Source organism: Aulonocara sp. 'chitande type north' Nkhata Bay, linkage group LG3 (assembly GCF_057382095.1).
Source record: "Aulonocara sp. 'chitande type north' Nkhata Bay isolate Kocher_YH1m ecotype deep benthic linkage group LG3, A_spYH_male_GT1.1, whole genome shotgun sequence".
NCBI classification, from domain to species: Eukaryota; Metazoa; Chordata; class Actinopteri; order Cichliformes; family Cichlidae; genus Aulonocara; species Aulonocara sp. 'chitande type north' Nkhata Bay.
This window is the reverse complement of record NC_141346.1, coordinates 29775400-29794775: the sequence shown is the minus strand read 5'-3', so window position 1 is coordinate 29794775 and position 19376 is coordinate 29775400. Positions and strand designations below refer to the sequence as shown.

Here is a 19376-nt window from a genome sequence, read left to right as displayed (position 1 = left end):
TGACCTCAGGAATTCGCATGATAAGGTGGGGCCAGGTTTCACAATGAACACACCCGAAACGCTGGCTGATTGGGACCCACGCACAGTTTCACACCTTGGCTCAGGCGATTAGAGGATCATCAGGGGGTCCTTTTGTCCCTCTGTGGGGGGATACTCCCACTAGGTTTAAATCTGGGACTCTCCACCATTTGACCTTAGAACTGAAGAAGCTTCTCGGATGAGAGGTGAAACGTCTTCAAGCAACTTAAAGAAGTCCAGACGCTTTTCTTTGCAAGCTCCTTTGACAATAAATAATCTCATAAATCCAACCGTCCCTCTTCCACTATGGGCTGGAACCTGCCAGCTCTAAAAGGTGGGATACACCCTGGACAGGCTGCCATGCTAACCGTAGTCATAGAGAGTTAGCTTTAACCAACCTGCCATACATGTCTTTGAACTGTGAGAAGAGACACAAACTTAGCTGTTTTTTATTATTATTATTATTATTATTATTATTATTATTATTATTATTATTTGTTGTTTTCTGATAGGGTAGAGGAGAGATGCCAGACTAAATGTCATTGCATTTTTATAATGACAAAGTCTAACCTATTCTATTATGTGCACATATACCAGCAGTAATTGTAATGCAATCATCGCCTTACAGTTTATAATTGTTGTTAGTCAACAAAAGCAGAAGGACCCGCCCATTCAAACACGGCTCGTTCATTGGTCTAGCCCGTTGTCCGTCACTTCCTGACTCCTTGAATCATGTGACAGATGTTTTTGTTGTATCGTTTCCGCGTTTAGTGAATGTTTTCGCCGCGTCATGTGGCTGTCAGTAACCCAAACCTCTAGCAGGGTCAGGAGTTGAAAGCCTCACACCGACTCCTCCAAACAAATCTTTACCGGAGGTCCGAGGAGTCTCCCAGACGCCGCAGATACACTTCCCGCAGGGCGTTGTTGGAAGAAAGGCTTGGGTCCGGAGGGAGCGATGGCAGACGGGGAACGGTCACCGCTGCTGCCCGATCAGCACGACGGGACCAACGGCTTCTCTCCCGGTACAAGCTCGCACGGATATCTACCGAAACCTCAGAGTAACCTCTGTGTCCTTTTCACATCACCATTCAGAATACGAGCAGTCATTAATAGGCTTCAACAGCGTGGTATTGTAGTTTGTTTTTACCTTTAAAGGTGTCGTGTTGTAAACAAGTGTTAGCTTTCAGGCTAACGTTAGCCGTAAATAGAGACATTATCACACAACTACAGGGGATTCAACCCACACAAAAATTAATTGAAAACCGATTTTAGGGTGATTTACCAAAGCTAATGAGCACCTTTGAGCTGTCAGCGGTCTATAACAGATGTTAGGCATGAAAAACCGGGTGTTTGAAAGGCTTTTCATGTGGGTGAGTTTGATTTGGTGATTTGCATTATGATAAGGGGTCAGAGCTCCCGGCTGTCAGATCACTGTAACAACGCTCTGTGGTTAGTCATTTATCAAGCCTGAACAGCAAAAATCAGCAGGTTCTGATTGTTCTCATGTAAGGATTTGCTGCTTTTCTTTAGTGCATGGTATTGAACATTGAGTTCTGATGAAACAGGCATAAAGTAAAGTAATTTAAAAACTTCGTTTTGGACTTTTAGGGATATCTTAATTGTAAAATTCTCGACCAATACTAGAGATTACAAATAACAATGTGACCAGACCATTTTTGTTGTGTCATTATTTCACTATTGTTGTGGGTTATGTACTTTTTTTTCTTGTACCAGGAAAATATTAAAAATCACACAAATTTCCCAAACCTTTGAGTTGTTCCGCTTCAGCGGTTTCACTGATTTATCTGGCATTGTGTCATGAAACAATTGTTTCTCAGTTAGGGGAAAAAACCTGCAAGTCGGTCTAGTGATCACCACAGCCTGCTTCCGATTAATGACTGTGTCGTGCTCATGTGTTTTCAGTCTGTGCTTTGCCACAGGGATTTTTATACATGTTTTAAACATGTTTTGCTTCAGCATCTTCAGTCTGCTGAATGACAAATGTGGGAGCATGTTGGGTTTTTTTCTTCCTTCGCACCACTCTACCTCTGAAACCTGGTAGAACCAGTATTTTGGCATTGCTGTGTATTCTCAGGAACATGCAAAAGTAATTTAGTGACTGAAATGGAGAGAAACCACATGATGTCTGGTATCAGGTGGATGGACTGATACTATTTCCCACCTGTAAATACCTCAAAACTAATGGTGTATAAACATTACCTTTTTTTCAGATTGGGCGACGCTCCCATTTCTGGTGTGAGATAATCTGAAAACCAATAACAATCAACCATTTCTTTTCATTTCCTATACAGTATCGATACCAATACGGAGTACTAATCCGTTACCAGCAAAATGCCAATAAGTTGTAATCCACAATGTGAGTGAAGAAACTGGATATTATTTTTTTTATGTGTATGACAAGATCAGGCTTGCCTTGCTGCCTTGCTTTGCTAACTTTAGAAAATAAAATGTGACAAATAAACAAGAATTTAGATTTACTGAATTCTTATTGAGCAGTAAAATGATAAACAAGGAACAAGATGACTGTTCTGTGCATGCCCGATCTCGTCTGAACTTGGAAGCTAAGCAGGGTCGGGGCCTGGTTAGTACGCAGATGGGAGATTTCTTGGAAACTGCAAGCTTTAGGGGCGGCTGTGGTTCAGGAGGTAGAGCAGGTCATCTGTCAGGTTTAATCTCCACCTCCTGTAGTCTCCGTGTCAAAGTATCTTTGGCCTAATTTGTTTTTCATAACTACATCTGGTTTTTTTTGTTTTTTTTACATAATAAAACTCCTAAATGTCATATCCACTGCTTGTAAAAGGGAACTGATTCAAAACAAATAAGGACTCTTATTACTGCAAAATAATGTAGAAATCAAAATTATTTTGCAAAATTACTCCAGTGTGTATTTTGTAAATAAATGTTTACAAAATATACAAATAAATGCAAATATATATACATTTTATTTACATTATACAGTATTAAACATACATTATTAAACCTTTTTATTTCAATCAAGTAGATTTCCGTGAATGGTAAATGGCCTGTATTTGTATAGCATTTTTTTAGTCCCTAAGGACCCTAAAGCGGTTTACACAACCTGTCCTCCACCCATTCACACACACGTTCACACACTGGTGATGGCAGCTACATTGTAGCCACAGCCACCCTGGGGCGCACTGATAGAGGCGAGGCTGCCGGACACTGGCGCCACCGGGCCCTCTGACCACCACCAGTAGGCAACGGGTGAAGTGTCTTGCCCAAGGACACAACGACCAAGACTTCCGATTACAAGGCGAACTCCCAACTCTTGAGCCACGATCGTGAACTTTATATGTCAGTTGACTAAATGAAATTAATATAAATACTTTAGCTAAGCCTGTCACAACCTGTAAGGCAAGGAAATTTTATGGTTTGAAGTTAAGGAAAATGATTGTGCTGAAGGACAAAAACCAGAGAACTACTGCAAAGCAGAATGCAATTTATTTTTTTTATGTGAAATTAGTTGATTTTAATAGTCACCGGAAGGAAAAAAAATCGTCATTGAAGTATAACTATGATTAATTGCCGAGAAGCAACTCCATATAATAACTTGCAGAAATAGTATCTCAGTTTCTGGGATTTAAATGAAACGTTTTTTGGTTTTGTTTTGTTTTTTTAACTTGTAAGCTAAAATTGTTCTACTTTTCTGTGTGATCATGTCAGACATCACATGTCTGGCTTGTTTGTCTTTTTTCATTGCTCTTATCTCTGCTGTGACTCCAATTTCTCTCTCTCACTTCTCTGGTTGCTTCCTTGTAACTGTGACAGTCACTTGCTTTCTGTGCTTCCTGTATTACACTCACGGAGTTTTGACCCTTAACGGTGTCACACATAGATAACATTATGTTAATCAATATAATTAAACATACAATTTGCTGACCCACACATGAGTCAGTATAAACAAACAGATACACATCTAAATTCTGTTTGTGCACCTACTGTTTGTCTTGACCAAGCACAAAAGTGGTGATATTGTGAGCCAATACTTGTTAATGATAACGGTGTTTACTGAATTGCAGTGCTGTACCATTATACAACAGATTTGAAGAGTGAAAATGCAGAAATTTACCATCAGAAAATAGATGGCTCTTAGAAATACCCCACACAAAAGGGAGAAGCAGTTACACTGATCTATTAAGCCACTAGTTTCCTGATCAGTCTCATCAAGTTATAGTTAAAGATTTTATATATACACCACATAGACAAAAGTACCAGACCACAGATTTTAATCTTTGAATTCTAGTGTTTTTGTCTCACATGTTTCTAAAAGCGCCGAACCAAGCAGTCTGCCTTTACAAATATTTGGTTTGGGAATGGGTCCTTTTAAAGAGCTCACAGAGTAGGACTCTACTACTGCAACAAATTCATTACATTTCTTGCTTTCATTAGGGCTTAGCAGTATAATACCAAAGTGGAAGAGTTTAGGAGCCACGGCAGCTCAGCCTCAAAATGTCAGACCGATGTAAAGAAACAGGGCGGGGTCACCAAGTGCTAAGGTGCATAGAAGGCTCTGCTGACTCATGAACTGCAGTGCTCCAAATCTCATCAGTGCATTAATATCAGCACAGAAACTATGCGCTGGGAGCTTCATGGCATGTGTTCTCATGGCTGAGCAGCTGTAGATGTAATGTGTAGGTGAAGCAGTACTTCAGGCTATATATTTTCTGTATTTTTTATGATAAACAAAAGAAGTTGTTTTATTAGTGTTAATAAATACAGTATTAATAAAACCTCTTCTTCGTCTTCATCAGGTTTTGCTCCGTTCCCCAGCTCAGTGGCACCAGGCGAGCCTCCACCCCCGTACTCCCCACAAGGCAGCCCAGACAGCAGCAGTGCTCCGGTCATCAGCTGCCGGGTTTGTCAGACCTCCATATCTGTGGAGGGCAAGACGCACCAGCATGTGGTGAAGTGCAACATCTGCAATGAAGCTACGGTAAGAGGCAGATACAGAGAACTATATAGTCTTGATGTACCTCAACTACAGAAACAAACAACATTTATTTCCTACAAGCTTAGATTATAATAAATGTTAAGTATATTTAACACAGAAGTCCATTTTCCTCTGCAGGGACTCTTATTTTTATTGTAGCCTTATTTGAGATCCTATGTTGCTGCCTTGTTAAGTTGCTGTATTTTGCTGGTGCTACAAGAACTCAGTGCTTCTGTACACATTTCAAAATAAAAGTCATCTGGCATTGCAGTAGAATAAAACGGTAAACCCTTTCTTAATGGGGCTTTTATTGCGAAGCATTCAATGCTAAACACCACCTACACAGTATTTAAAACTCAATAAAGCAAAGTGGGTCTACATTAATGAGTCAAACACAACAAATGGAAAATGAAGATCTTACTCATTGTAGTTATAACTGGTAATTATAATAACTATAATTAATTAGTTAGAATTAGTAAGGACTTGATGGAAGTGAATGGAGAAAAGCTGCACAGATAAAACAACTTTACCTGTTCGTTTTTAAGCATCTTTATCGTTTTATATGTGTAAAATGACTTATTGATATTAAGTAACTGAACAGTTTGAAGCTTTTTTTTTATGTTAAATAAGACTGGCTGTTAATTGTTCCATCATTATTGGAGGCCCATCTATAAACTGACTATGGGTTGTAATTTGCTTCTTTGTAATTGCCTCAGTCACTAGGAGACTGCCATAGTGTCTCTTAATTTGCATTGATGTCACCAACTTGTCTGCAGATAAGTACTTGCTAAGTGGTAGTGAAACTGATGACATTGACATTCAAAGTAAAATTTCAGCAGTAAGGCCCAACTTTTACTTTGCTTACTGCTTACATCACTTTGTTTCTGGTCTTGATGCTTAGGGCAGTTTTTGCTTCTTGTAAATTTCCACCTGGAGCATGATGGGAAATAATCTCAAAAGGAATTTAGTTGTTGTCTTGCAAATGGTGACCCTGTAAGATCAAGTCATTCCCAATTTTTATATTCTGTGACTTAAAACTCTGACTTGTGGCACACTTTTAGATGTGCCTGACTCTTTTCATTCAAAAAAAAAAAAAAAGACAGACTGTTATCTGCTTGAAAAATGAAGAAAATGATCTATTAATCCAGAAAAACATTTGACAAGAGTAATTGAAACCAGACTTTGTATACCAAAAAATAGTTAATAGCTTTTTAACATAATAGAAATCTGTACTTGCGTCAGTATTTGTTGGAAAGTTGCATTGGTAAACCACAAAATATCGGCGTGTTGGATTGTCGTTCACTTCTCCTTTTGTCTGATGAAATCAAAAGTAAAACAATTTAAGAACCTCACATTTGGAAAAGCCAACAGCAAATGTTTGAAGTTTCTTATTCTTCTATCTGTGTCTTCACCTCTCTGGTTTCAGCCCATTAAGAATGCTCCTGTTGGAAAGAAGTATGTCCGCTGTCCTTGCAACTGTCTGCTGATCTGCAAAGTGACGTCGCAGAAGATCGCCTGTCCAAGACCGTACTGGTGAGTCAGGAAAAGAAACAGAGGCTGTTTTTAATCCATCTCAGCTTTAACACGTAATCACACCACCTTTTCCAGCCGTTCAACAAAAGCAACCATTACGTGGTGTTAAGAGACTGTTGAAGGTACCCCCTTTTTGCAAAATTTCAGCTTTTGAAAAGTTATAATAATAAAAGCAAAAATTATAAACTCTAGTTATATGACACTTTTATTAACAAACGTTTTTATATTAAAGCCTGAAACAAAATTAAATATGTTTAAAAAAGAATAGAACAGACCAGATTTTATAAAACAGTTCTGGAAACAGCCTGGCATTACTGGCGATTTATGCTTCAAGTGGATATCTATGCTGGGCTACATTATAACCAAAAACCTCTCTGAAGCCCTATGATGTAAGCCGGTGTGCACCTACCTGTAAATGAGGTGCAGCCCAAAGCTGTTATTATTGGTCTTTTCAATACCATTGAGTTCTCCTGCGCATTTCCAGCTACTTTTTAGCCGCAGTTTTTAAATCAATCAGTGAGTTTATAACACTTATCATCTCAATATAAGGAACGATAATTATAGCTTCAGTATTCCCAGCATTTTATTTGTTTCTGTAACACTCACAGCACATACAAAAACCAGGACATGACCTCCCCAGTACACTTAATGGCGTGTTTTGACCCTTCAGTATAAAAATTGGTAAAAGATGTGGTTTGATGACTATTATAATAGCGTCTGGGTTTTTCCAAAGGTAGCTCTAATAAGCTGTTTATACAGAAATCAACCTCACTAACCTCTGATGCAGACGTGGTCATTTTGTTCTATAAGCAGGCTTGAAGTATGAAACTACTCCGAAAAGAGAAGCAAGTTTACTCCACATAGGTAAACCGTAAATCTTTCCATCTTGAAGTCTTGATTTTTGCCCTGACGGCAACATAATGTTCAGAAATCTCAGGCTCATGGCTGAACGAGCCTCCTGGTCTTCCTCGTCTCGCGTCTTCATCCACTAAGGTTTAGCAGAATGACGACCTGACATCGGTCAGACTGGAATATTTCCTGCTGCTGTCATCTTCCATTACTGCTGATTAAGTCTGTATCCAGTACTTTTTCAGTGTAAGCTGCTCTAAAGGCTTTTGGTGTCAGCTCTGAGAGAACAAACAGAGATTAATGAGTTAGTTAGGTGTGTTGAGCCGAAAGTCATGAAGGTGGACCTCTTCTTCATATTTTGATTTTCAGTGTTTTAGTTTAAAATTGGCTCTTGGTGTCTCATTTTTAAACCAACTAACAAATCATGATCCAGGGATGTCAAACATAAGGTCTGGGGGGCCAGAATTCTGCTGGAGAAAGTGAAGGAGGACATAAAATTTGGGGTTTTACAGTTTTACAGCTTTTCCTACTCATAAAGACCTCCCCCATGGCCATACATACTATTCATTAATATCGCTTAAATAACAAAAAAGTTCCTGTTTGGTTTTTGGTTTTGTGTTTGTTCCCCACTATTTCTGTCTATAATGAAATTTTTGATTTGGACAGTGGGTCTGCAGTTAAAAACTGGTACTATTGTGAATTAACAAAAACTAAATATATATAGGTAAATAAAATATAGGTCAGTCTGAGTAATGAACTACCGAACAATTAGAAAACAAAAAAAACCCTAAACATTTATTTATTACAGTTCAAGCTGAAAGAGTTGTTCTTTGCTACAGAAACATCTCTTTATCCTGCGAAAACCTGAGAGGTACTGGTGAAAAAGTGATTAAATGTGTAGCTACACCTCTTTGCACTGGATAAAATGCAAGTTTCCTCAGTCCAGCCCTCTTAAGATCACATACAGAGGGCTTTATGTCACCTATAATGTGAAATGAACTTTACATTCCTTTTCTAGGTTGTCTCACCGAGATTTTATGTTTTTTTTTTAATTTTTTTATTGGTCATTCCAGATTAAGTCCAAGTGAAATTCCCGCCTGACACTCTTAATCAGCTGGGGACTTTTTGTACAGTAACTTTAGTATATTTCCTCATTTGTTTATTTACTATAATCACTTCCAGTTACAGTTTTTCCAAGTCACACACCTTCATAGTACACAGAGCTGGCTTTAAATTTTTCAACTTTAGGTTCACACCCTTTTTTAAAAAGCTAAAAAGGTGCTTTTTGGACAAACTTTGAAATAAGCAGTAAAGGCTGTTCACATGGGTTTATGTTAAATCAGTGTTTTCTGTTCCCCGGCAGTAAACGCATCATCAACCTAGGTCCAGTCCACATTGGAGGGGACAGTCCTGAACCGCGGCGTCAGCCTGTTGGCATCAGAGTCATCTGTGGACACTGCTCCAACACATTCCTGGTAAAAGTCACACACTCACATGGCTTATATTACAGCTGACAGTGCCAGTTTTACTTCTTTATGCATTTATTTACTGACATCTACAGAATTATTTGCCAATGTACTCTTCTGCTTTACCCCCTGATAGAGAACTGTAATATATGCACACACTGACCTTTTCATTTCCTCTCTCTTAGTGGACAGAGTTTTCAGCCCGCACTTTAGCTCGATGTCCCCACTGCCGAAAAGTGTGAGTATGTCAGATGTTCACTTTCTGTGTGTGAGGAAGGTAAATAAGTGTTTTGCATTTATAATTTGAATTATTATTTTTTGACTGTCTCTCGGTTTGATTTCCAGCTCTTCTATTGGTTGGCGGTACCCCAGAAGGAGGAGCCTGCTATGCTTCCTGCTGTTTTTAATCCTCGCCGTCTCCACAGCAGGACTTTTGGTGTGTATTTGTGGGCGAAGATGTTGGAGTGATGTTAACTTTTAAACTGTTGGTCGATCAAATTGTATCCTTTTTTTAAAGATGATGATTAGGATGCCAAAAGCCAAATCGTTTAACCAGCAGACGTCCTACTGCTGGAAATTTTAGGCGAAAATAAACTCAATAGCCATTTTATTATGTAAACATAAACTTATTATGTAATACTCTTTAGCCTTCAAAGCGGCCTTAACTCTTCATAACATAGATTTAACAAGCTATCAGTTAAAAACACTTCTATCTGCTTCAAGGTTCAACATGTTGTGTGCTCAGAGGTGCTCATTTATATACTTAACGAGTGATTATCTGGGTTTCTGTTCCCTTCCTGACTACTCAAAACAGTCTGGCCATTCTCTGACCTCTGACAAAGAAGCGTTTTCTTCCACAGACCTTAAGCAAACTGGATATTTCCTCTTTTTCACATCATTCTCTGTAAACCAGAGATGGCCATGTGGGAAAATCCCAGTAGACCAGCAGTTCTTCAACAACCATGACACATTCAAAGTCACTGTCATCACCTTTCTTCCTCATTCTGGTTCTCAGTTTAAATTTCAGCAGATTATCGTAACTATGTCTACATGCCTAAATGCAGTGCTCTGCTGCCATGTGATTGGCTGATTAGATATTTGCCTCTCACCATTTAATTTTGGTTATCACCTTTTATTCATTGTAACTATTACTGTTAATAATTAATAAATTAACTGTTATTGCTGTACTTTAATATTTTATATAACCTAATTGTAAACTCTACTTTTGCACAAAAGGCAGATTCACAGATGCTCTTTTTGTTCACCTTTATATAAGTGACAACAAAAAAACTGTTTACTCTGTCTTTATTTACACCACCAGCAGTTACATTAAGAAAGAAACATGATTGTTATTCATTTCAAAGAGAAATAACTTAAAGTAGATCACACACTGCTCAGATGGCTTCAGAAAAGCCTTAATTCTCAACAATTTTTAGGTAATTTGGATGACATTTTTCAAGTCACACAAAGCGAAACATCATACAAAAGGTCACAAAAGAGAAAAGAGGCGCAGCACTAGCACAATAAGCAATAATATCATTGTAATTGTTCATAATTGTGTTCAATTTATACCCAAAGTTGCAAAGCAGCAGTGATGTTGCATGTTATCCCTTCATGTGTCCTTTAGTCAGCATGAGCTTTCATTAAGTATTCCCTTCGAAAAGCTGACAATTTAAACATGGTGTAGATTAGATTGAATCCACATATATAGTCGTGGTGGCGTGTGGTTAATATGTATTTTATTTTGCTGATTTTGTGGCTTCATTGAATGTTCACTACAGTAAATAATTATTTGTGAGGTGCAATTGCTAACTGGAATCACAAGTTGCCACTTTCAAAATAAAACATAAATTGAGAATTTTATATGACCAAAATCATTGAAAAATTTTTTAAAAACGTCTTCTGTTTACTTCTGTGTTCAGGTCGGTACCTGGAAGCCCGCCAAGAGCTCAAAAGGGATCTACGTGTCATGGGTGCTCCTGCTCCTGCTCACTTTGTTCACCATGGCCAGAACAATCTACTGGAAGTGTCTAAAAATTAGCGAACCCTTATCCAATGTCACATAGAGGGAGAAAGAGGGTGAGGAAGGTGAGGAGGCTGGTGTATGAGGAGGAGACATTTAAAATAAGAAAGTAAAGCGTTAGATCTCAAGTGAGGAAAACAGTAAGTCCTGACATCAACGAGGGAAGAAAAGATGGGGGAACAGTAGATATAAAGAAGGAAGGTTAAAGAAGAAAAGGTTTTTTAACATGTTAAAAACATCAAGTTCCTACAAAATTGGGTTAGAAAATATAAACATACAGAGGCAAAATTCACATAATTCAGTTAAATTGCAGAGCTGCATGTGATTGTGACTGTGATTTTTGAGAGATCCGTACATTTTAAGCAACAGTAGATAAGGACACTCCTAGAGTGCAGTACTCCACCAAGGGCAATACTTTATCTTGGAGTTTAAAAATAAAAGTAATGTAAAGTTTTAAAGGTTCCTTCTTTTGCCAATCCTGTACTGCTCTGCCAACAGCAATGACGATCTCTGTTAAAAAAAAAAGACTTCTAGAACATCTAGGCATTAATTCAAACATGAGGCTGAACTTTTGCGCAGATTACCATGTTTTCCACTGAAGAGGTCCTTCATTGTTTGCCAAGACCATAAGCATGATTATGGAAATCAAAAATGTATTCACTTTGTTATTCCTGACTAAAATGTCTCAAGTAAATGAAACCCCAAATAACCGATCTGGTTAAAGAGAATATTCTATTTGCCTAAAACGCTTGTGGATGGTAGCCAAAAAGATCCTCTATGCAAGAGAAAAAAAAACCTAAAATACAATGTGGACTGAAGGGGGTGTTTTAATTATAAGAATAGTAGTAATCAGACTGGGTAGATCAGGCAGAATAATTTAGTAGTTAACTTTTTTTGCCAGCAACCAGAGGAGCCTACGTTCCCAAATTTGCTTTTAAATTGATCCAAAATGGAGCAGAACCAGTAGACGCTTCTCTTATTAAAGGACTAGTGTGATATTTTAAGTGAGACTGTGCACTTTGAAAATTGGGCAAGAAGACTGATATTGCTCATGTCTGTGTGATAAATAAGAATTTCAAGAATTTACAATGAGCATATCTTACTTTACCGTAGCATAGCTTTGTGTAAATGTAAATGAAATGCTGAAAAAGATTAAATTAAAAGTTGATGTTGTGCAGGGTATTAAGTGTAGGATTATTTGTTTACTATCATTTTTTTGGTAGCCTTGCATATAGCCGAGCTAGCTGTTTGCGTGTGTTTCCTCTCTTTATGCTAAGCTAGAGCTAGCCAAGCTATTTTTTTTTCTTTATTTGAAGCACTGACAGGAGACTGGCATCGATCAACAGCAAATTATTCTGTTTAAGGCCCCAGTCACACAGGATGGCACACCAGTTGGCAGCCACCTGGCAATGACTGGCCCAAAAGGAGTTGGCAAGTGGTTGCTGGAGGTTGCTTAGTGAAATTTATGCTGTGTTATCTACTCCACTAGTGTTAGTGGAACTTGCAAAAGTGCAACACACTCCAGAAAGAGGCCTTGCACTGTCAAAATAGAAGTTGTGGGTTTTGAAACATATTTGTTTCAGTGCTAAGCTTTTACTTTGAAGGGGAAAGGTCTCTGTTTTTGGGGTGTCATACGTTCGCATGGTTCACGAATGCTTGTCAAGTAGTTTATGAGATTTTGCGGAAGTCAATCTCTCCCGGGTATACTAGAGGAAACTGCAGTGATCTGTTAGTAGCCACTAGGAGATTTTTGGTCCAGCAGCCTGTTTGCGACTGATTTCACCCAGCACCTCCAGGACAGGAGGTTGCCGGGGGGGTGACAGACTGGTCTGTAGGCCTATGTGACAGAGGCCTAAACAAATTAAAGATGAATTATGCACAATGAATGAAAGTCTCAAAGCAAACAGTTTTTTATAATGTTTCAATGTTTAATAACAAATCCACGACCAAACTATGAGAAGTACTTAAAGGACCTTAATTACAACATAAAGGCAGATGGCATCCGAAGGAACCATGTGGATTAATCATTAAATTTAAACTTTTAAATGTGTTTGCTGAGGGACAAATTATGGTGTGAGTTAAAATTGTATGTAAAAAGTGCTTTTAATGCATACAAATGAAATTATGGAACAAGCAAACCAGTGGAGACTGATATGATGAGGGAAGTTAAGTTGTAGCTAATAAAGGCTTCACATGAGGAAATGATTATGGAGGGGCATTAACCTGAGATTAAATAGCACATGTTTCCTTTTATTTTTTTGTCATGTTGTGTAGTAGCACATCAGCATTCTTATCAGATCTTAGACAGGGTGTTTGGGGCATTTGATGTGATTTATTTTTTTTCTGTATTTGTTTTAACACCAGCTTTATTTTGTAATGATTCATGTCAGAGAAACTCAAAGTTTTTGTTTGATGAAAGGATGGCATGTTTGAATTTAGTGACAGAGCTTTGATATGTGTGTACTGTTCATATTCTTCAAAGTTGTCTTTGAATCACAGGTTTAAAACACTTGATCCACACGCAGGTTATTTTATTTATTTATCTGTTTTATTTGAATCAAACTACTTTCTCTGACATTCTAGTAGAACCTGTTAGAGTGTCCGTTTCTCCGTGGAAGTGCAAATATATCCAGTGGATGTTGATTATTTTAGACTGTACAGAATTGTCAAAGCTGTCTCTTCCCCCTCATGGCTGATTAATGTAAGTACCTGCTGACTGTGAAACATGTTGCACTACATTGTACAGATGAGCAACTCCTGTATCTTTGTTTCAATGTTATCCTGGTGGATGGAGTTGTTTTGTTTTTGGGTGGGGGGGGGGGATGCAAAACTAAGTAATACTTTTAACAACTTCCTCTGACTCCAATGTGCCTCTTATTTATTTACATATATCAGCTATTAATAATATGTGTCTCTCTTTGTCACAGAAAGTTATCAGAGTATTTAGGATGCATCGTAATGTCTTAAATACCCGTGAAACTTTTATAGTTTATGTTAGTTTCTTTTTATGGGGGCATATGGCTTATGAACCGAATGCCACACCACAGCATTTACAGTTGAATCTGATTTGCATGCCCATTCCTGGTTTACACTGTATATGTATTTTGTGGTTTTGTAGTCATACTGGCCACTCAGTCAAATTTCAGAACTGCCTCAATTCTTGATGACGTAGATTCAACAAGGTGCTAGAAACATTCCTCAAAAATCTTTGGTCCACGTTGACATGACATCATCACACAATTGCTACAGATTTCTCAGACATACATCCACGATGGGAATCTCCCGAAGGTGCTCTGTTGGGTTGAGATCTGGTGACCGGAGGAGACTTGAGTACCATAAACTCACTGTCATGCTCAAGAAACCACTTTGAGTTCCAACCAGCCAGCAGAAGATGGATACACTGTGGTCATGAAGGCATGGACATGGTTAGCCATCAAGGAGGCTGGGGTGTTTAAACAAAGCTCACTGGTACCAAATTCTGACCCTACTATTATCTGTGTCCAGGTTTGTTGAGCTCCTGTGAATAGAAGTAAATGGCCTGCATTTGTATAGCGCTTTTCTAGTCCCTAAGGACCCCAAAGCGCTTCACACTACATTCAGTCATTCACCCATTCACACACTGGCGATGGCAAGCTACATTATAGCCACAGCTGCCCTGGGGCGCACTGACAGAGGCGAGGCTGCCGGACACTGGCGCCACCGGGCCCTCTGACCACCACCAGTAGGCAAACATGGGGTTAGTATCTTGCCCAAGGATATTTGGCATGCAGCCAGGAGGCAGCCTGGGATCAAACCACCAACCTTCTGATTAGTGGCTGACCTGCTCTGTCACCTGAGCTACAGCCACCCACTGTAGTAGCATCAGTTTCCTGCTCTTCATGTTCTGGCTCACAGAAGCGACACCTGGTGTGGTCTTCTGCTGCTCTAGTCCACCTGCTTTAAGTTTTGCCTGAAGAGATGCTATTCTGCATACTTTACTTGTAATTAGTGCTTATTTGAGTTTCTTTTGCCTTCCAATTGACTCAATCTGGCGATGTTCCTCAGCAATTTTAGACCACTTTGTGTTTAGAGTAACTTCATTCACCTTTCTTCCCTGTTCTGATGCTTGACGTGAACTTAAGAAGATCGTCATATCATTATGTGATTGGATAATGAGACAGTTAAATTATACAGGAGCAGATTAATGGCCAGAATAAAATATTTGATGCTTCAGCTGATTGTTAATATTGATACACCAGTTTTCATCAGTATAAGAGAACAAAAAAAGTCAAGCATCAGCTGACAGTAGTCTAGAAACACAGCAACAGTTTCATGTCAGTAATAAATGTATTCGTTTTATTGGTTAGTTTTATTGAAGTAATAAACTCTTGGACTTTGACAAAACTTTATGCACATTCGAACTTTATTCTCTATGCAGAACCAGTTCGAAAATTGTTTGATAAGCAACCTTCGAGAATGAATCGAACAATTGCTTCTATTAACTTAAATTAAAAGCCTACATTAAACAGACGGATAGATGAATGGATATTTATGAAAGGTATGCTAAAAAACAAAACTTGTTCAATGCATACAAATAATAAGACCATGTTATGTATTTAACACAGAACGCCACAAGAGGTCAGAAGAGCAGTATCTTTAAGTTAAATCTGCTGTCTTTAAAGCATTACCTGGAGTGTGTGTTAAAAAAGAAATGTATTGCCTGGAAATATTGGTTGCCATTGGTTTGTCTGATATTCTACATCATAGTTACCCCAAAGGTTCATTCTGTTCATCTGGACGTAGTGTTTTCAGTGGGAGAAACGTTTCGTCACTCATCCAAGTGACTTCTTCAGTCTCAGCTGACTGCAGGTTTCTCCAAATCTTATAAACAGTACATTTGCATAATGACTGAAACCAGCCCACTGAAGGAACAATGGGCTGGGAGGTCAGTTCCTTAATCTTAATAATGCAGATTCTCATGACTATTGATCAGCAACCACTGACCAAAACCCACTGATCAATGGCCATGAGTACCTTGAGTACCATTCACAGAGAGTTGGGGAATGGCTGCAATCGCAGCATTGTAAGACGGCGAAAGATGTACCCTTAGGCCCCCTCCTCGATTCAGAGATGGTCTTAGATGGTCAGAGAGGTATAAAATAATGGCGTACTGATCATGATAAGAAGTCCATTTGTAGACATACAGATATATGGTGATTCTTGCTTGTGTTATTTCTAAAAACACTAAACAAAAACCCAGCCTGTGATAAACGTAGAAGTCCTTAGTATATTTGATGATGCCAAAACTTTGTATAATACAATAATACTATACAGTGATCCAGCTACACTTATAGACAAGCTATAAATAATGTAATATGTGAGTCTATTTATTTCTATTTATAGCAGTTATTATTCATCTTAACTTGCATATACAAGTAGTTATCTTCACTGTGAGTCTCATTACTGCTAAAATTGATTTGAATTGATTTTCTTCAAAGTCGGACAGACATTGACTCAAAAAATTTTTTCCCCCACCCCCTTTTTTTTGCAGCTATCTACTCAACTCCATCATCGAAGCCAGACTATGAAATACCATACCATAGAACAGCAGTCCCCAACCCCCGGGCCTCGGACCGGAACCGGTCCGTGAGTCGTTTGGTACCGGGCCACGAGAGTTGAGGCTCAGGTGTGAAATGTATGGTTTTCAGGGTTTTCAGTGTTATTTTGTTATCGTTTTTATCGTTAACTCTGTTTTCCTGGGTCTTTTCACGTATGTTATGAATAAATCTTCTTTTTTTCGGTACCGGTACTAGTTTTATTTTGTTGTATGTAAAGGCCGGTCCGTGAAAATATTGTCGGGCATAAACCAGTCCGTGGCACAAAAAAGGTTGGGGGCGGCTGCCATAGAACAGCACACGTCTGTATTTGGATGTATGCACATGCTCAGTTCTGTTTAAGTTAAATGTTTGTATAACTGTAACCCACTTTATCTCATTGGGTAATATTGTAGTTTTACAGAAGCTTGACTAAATACTTTGAAGCGGCTTCCTGTACAATGTTTGTGTCTGTAGCAGTCAAAAAAGATCAAGAAAAAAAACATGCTTCAGTAACACTTCAAAAATTAATTGTGCCAGGGTTAACAGATGAGACGTTTTGATCTTCTATGTATATCATAACTTATACTTTGCTTGCATCTGTCTCTCCAAAGAATCTCACTCCTTCCTCTTCAGTCTCTATCCCTTCTCCCCCTCTCCAGCTGCTGCCTCAGTGGGATGGGTGTAGTTTAGTGCCGCGTTCTTCCCGGATTGTCTTTCAGTCTCTCGCGGCTCAAATACCGCTGAGGCCACTAATGGCTTAAGCCTCAAAAAATCTGAAATGCTTGAATCCTGGATCACCCTACCCCTGGGATAGCTGGAAATCTGAAATCAAGGACAACTGGAAAATATACTTTATAGAAAGCTGCAACGATTTACTGGCTATTTTTTCTGGGGGATTTTTTTTTTTTTTTTAAGTATTTATCATGTAGCAGATTGGGCTGGTGATGTTCTCCGGTAACATAAAATACTTGTAAATGTGGATCTGCTTCTTCAGGATTTCATCACAAAAGAAATACGAGCACTGGATTTATTAAGAAAGCATTACATTTTTATTTGTAAACCTGGAATTCACAAAAATTCCCCTTTTTCTCTCTTAATGTTGGGATTGTTGGATGGATCAAGTCTTAAGGACTCAAAACTTTCTATCTTAAATAAAAATTGTGCAGGTGTGTATGAATGTGGTTACACACAGGATTAAGTAAGGAAGTGTGAGCTGCTTGTGCCTCTGTTTGTGTGCATAAATGTGTATGGATGTTTATAGCCATGTTAGAGGAAAAGAAGGACCAAGGTTCTCCAAAACAGAACAAACCATCAAAGATCAACAGCGGCAACACCTGTCACTCGACATTGGGTAAAACCAAGTATATCTCAAACAGCGGCAACACCTTCAAACCTGCACACGGGTGAGAGAGGAAAATCTTTGTGTTTCATTTCTTTTTCTGTCTGCAAGTGACAAATGCAATGCATGTGTGCATTTTGTATTAATAATGCCTTTACCTTTCATATGTGTGGAGAAAATGTGAATATGCAACAAAAAAAGTTTTAAAAAGTCATACAATCACAACCTGGATAAATGTTAAAAAACATTTTGCTAAAAAAAAGAAATGTTATTTCTTTTGTTAGAAATAACATTTCTAACCAAATATAATGTAAAATCAAGATTTAAAAAAAACTACCTTTGTCTTTTTAAAACATTTTTTATTGTGTGACTTTTTTCAGGGGGTACAAATACAAAGAATAACAGTACTAATGATGAATGTTGAGAAACAGTCAACCTTAAAATCCTGCTAAATGTTGGTGAAGACTTTTATCCACAGTCGCGACTATATTCTTGTATGTCACGTGTGCATATGGAACAATTAGCAAGTTGGAAATAGTCCTTTGGTATTAACCCTGGCCCAAACAGCTCTTACAGCTAAAGGAAGACAACAACTGCATGTGACAGGGCTATGCATGTATATGTGGATGTCCCATCTGTCTAGATCCAAGTATTTAAAAGTTTTATTCATGTGTGTACATGCATGGTACCACCAAACATATGTTCTTTAGTTGATGACAACAATGAATTCCCTCGATTTCGATTCCCATTTCAATCAAATCCAGGTAGGAGGAGATGAATGTAAACATCTAATACCCAGCTGATATCACTGCAAAGTAAAGAGGGCAAAGAGAATAAAGCTCTGTAGTTATTCAGTGAAGTGGCCTAACAAAATGTTGAGGCTGTATATGCTAGTCCTACTTGCTGCTACAGGCATGTCTGAGAGATGTTTATGTGAGTCTTAAGATTAACTGCAGTGGAAGATTCCAGATTCGTTTGCTATATTAGAACAAGACGTTGATGTTGCTCCAAAATCTGGCTCAGAATAGCCAACTTGGTGAAGATGTTCCTTTGCTTGGTGTGAAGAAACTGTGGGCAACTCAAGATGTTTGGATAGAAGTTGTTAATTGTAACCACCTATGGTATCTTCATTGTTACCATAGCAGCTGTTTGACAGTTTGACTTTTAACTGGATCCATTAATGGTCAGATCACAATGTCTTTACCTTTCATTTGTATCGCCATCTCTTTTCTCAGTGTTTCATTCATTATTCACCCATTCACTCATTCACTGCAGTTTGCAGCCTTTTATTTCCATGAATCAAACCCACTCATTTGGTCATTCATCTGTTAATTCATGTATTCACTCATTCACCCATAATCCATAAGTTTTACATTTATGTAAGATCTATAAAACATTCAAGCTTGAAGTACTGTACTGTTTTATCTAGACTTTTAAAGAATAGAGTCATCCATCCATCCATCCATCCATCCATCCATCTTCTTCCATTTATATGAGTCCTAGGCAGTCTAAACAGAGCTTCAGTCTGTCTCCCAGATTGCCGCCTTCATCTCTTTCAAGGTGACATCGCCAGCCAGCCCAGATACATAATCTCTTATTT

General features: G+C 38.4%; 1 protein-coding gene across 1 annotated transcript; it reads left to right on the top strand.

The window, feature by feature from the left end:
• The first annotated feature begins 745 nt into the window (after positions 1 to 745).
• LOC147335073 (type I phosphatidylinositol 4,5-bisphosphate 4-phosphatase-B-like) lies at positions 746 to 13713 on the top strand. Its single transcript, XM_086275863.1, has 7 exons — positions 746 to 1040; positions 4812 to 4993; positions 6417 to 6523; positions 8736 to 8847; positions 9024 to 9076; positions 9184 to 9274; positions 10761 to 13713. Exons 1-7 carry the CDS (start codon positions 974 to 976, stop codon positions 10902 to 10904), a joined length of 756 nt encoding a protein of 251 aa, XP_086131989.1. The 5' UTR covers positions 746 to 973; the 3' UTR covers positions 10905 to 13713.
• Positions 13714 to 19376: the final 5663 nt, after the last annotated feature.

Excerpts from the sequence above, each read along its gene's own strand:
- LOC147335073 (XM_086275863.1), top strand. The coding sequence starts at position 974 with ATGGCAGACGGGGAACGGTCACCGCTGCTGCCCGATCAGCACGACGGG. Across the intron at positions 1,041-4,811 it reads GACCAACGGCTTCTCTCCCG|GTTTTGCTCCGTTCCCCAGC; the intron begins GTACAAGCTCGC and ends CGTCTTCATCAG. Across the intron at positions 9,275-10,760 it reads TCTCCACAGCAGGACTTTTG|GTCGGTACCTGGAAGCCCGC; the intron begins GTGTGTATTTGT and ends TTCTGTGTTCAG.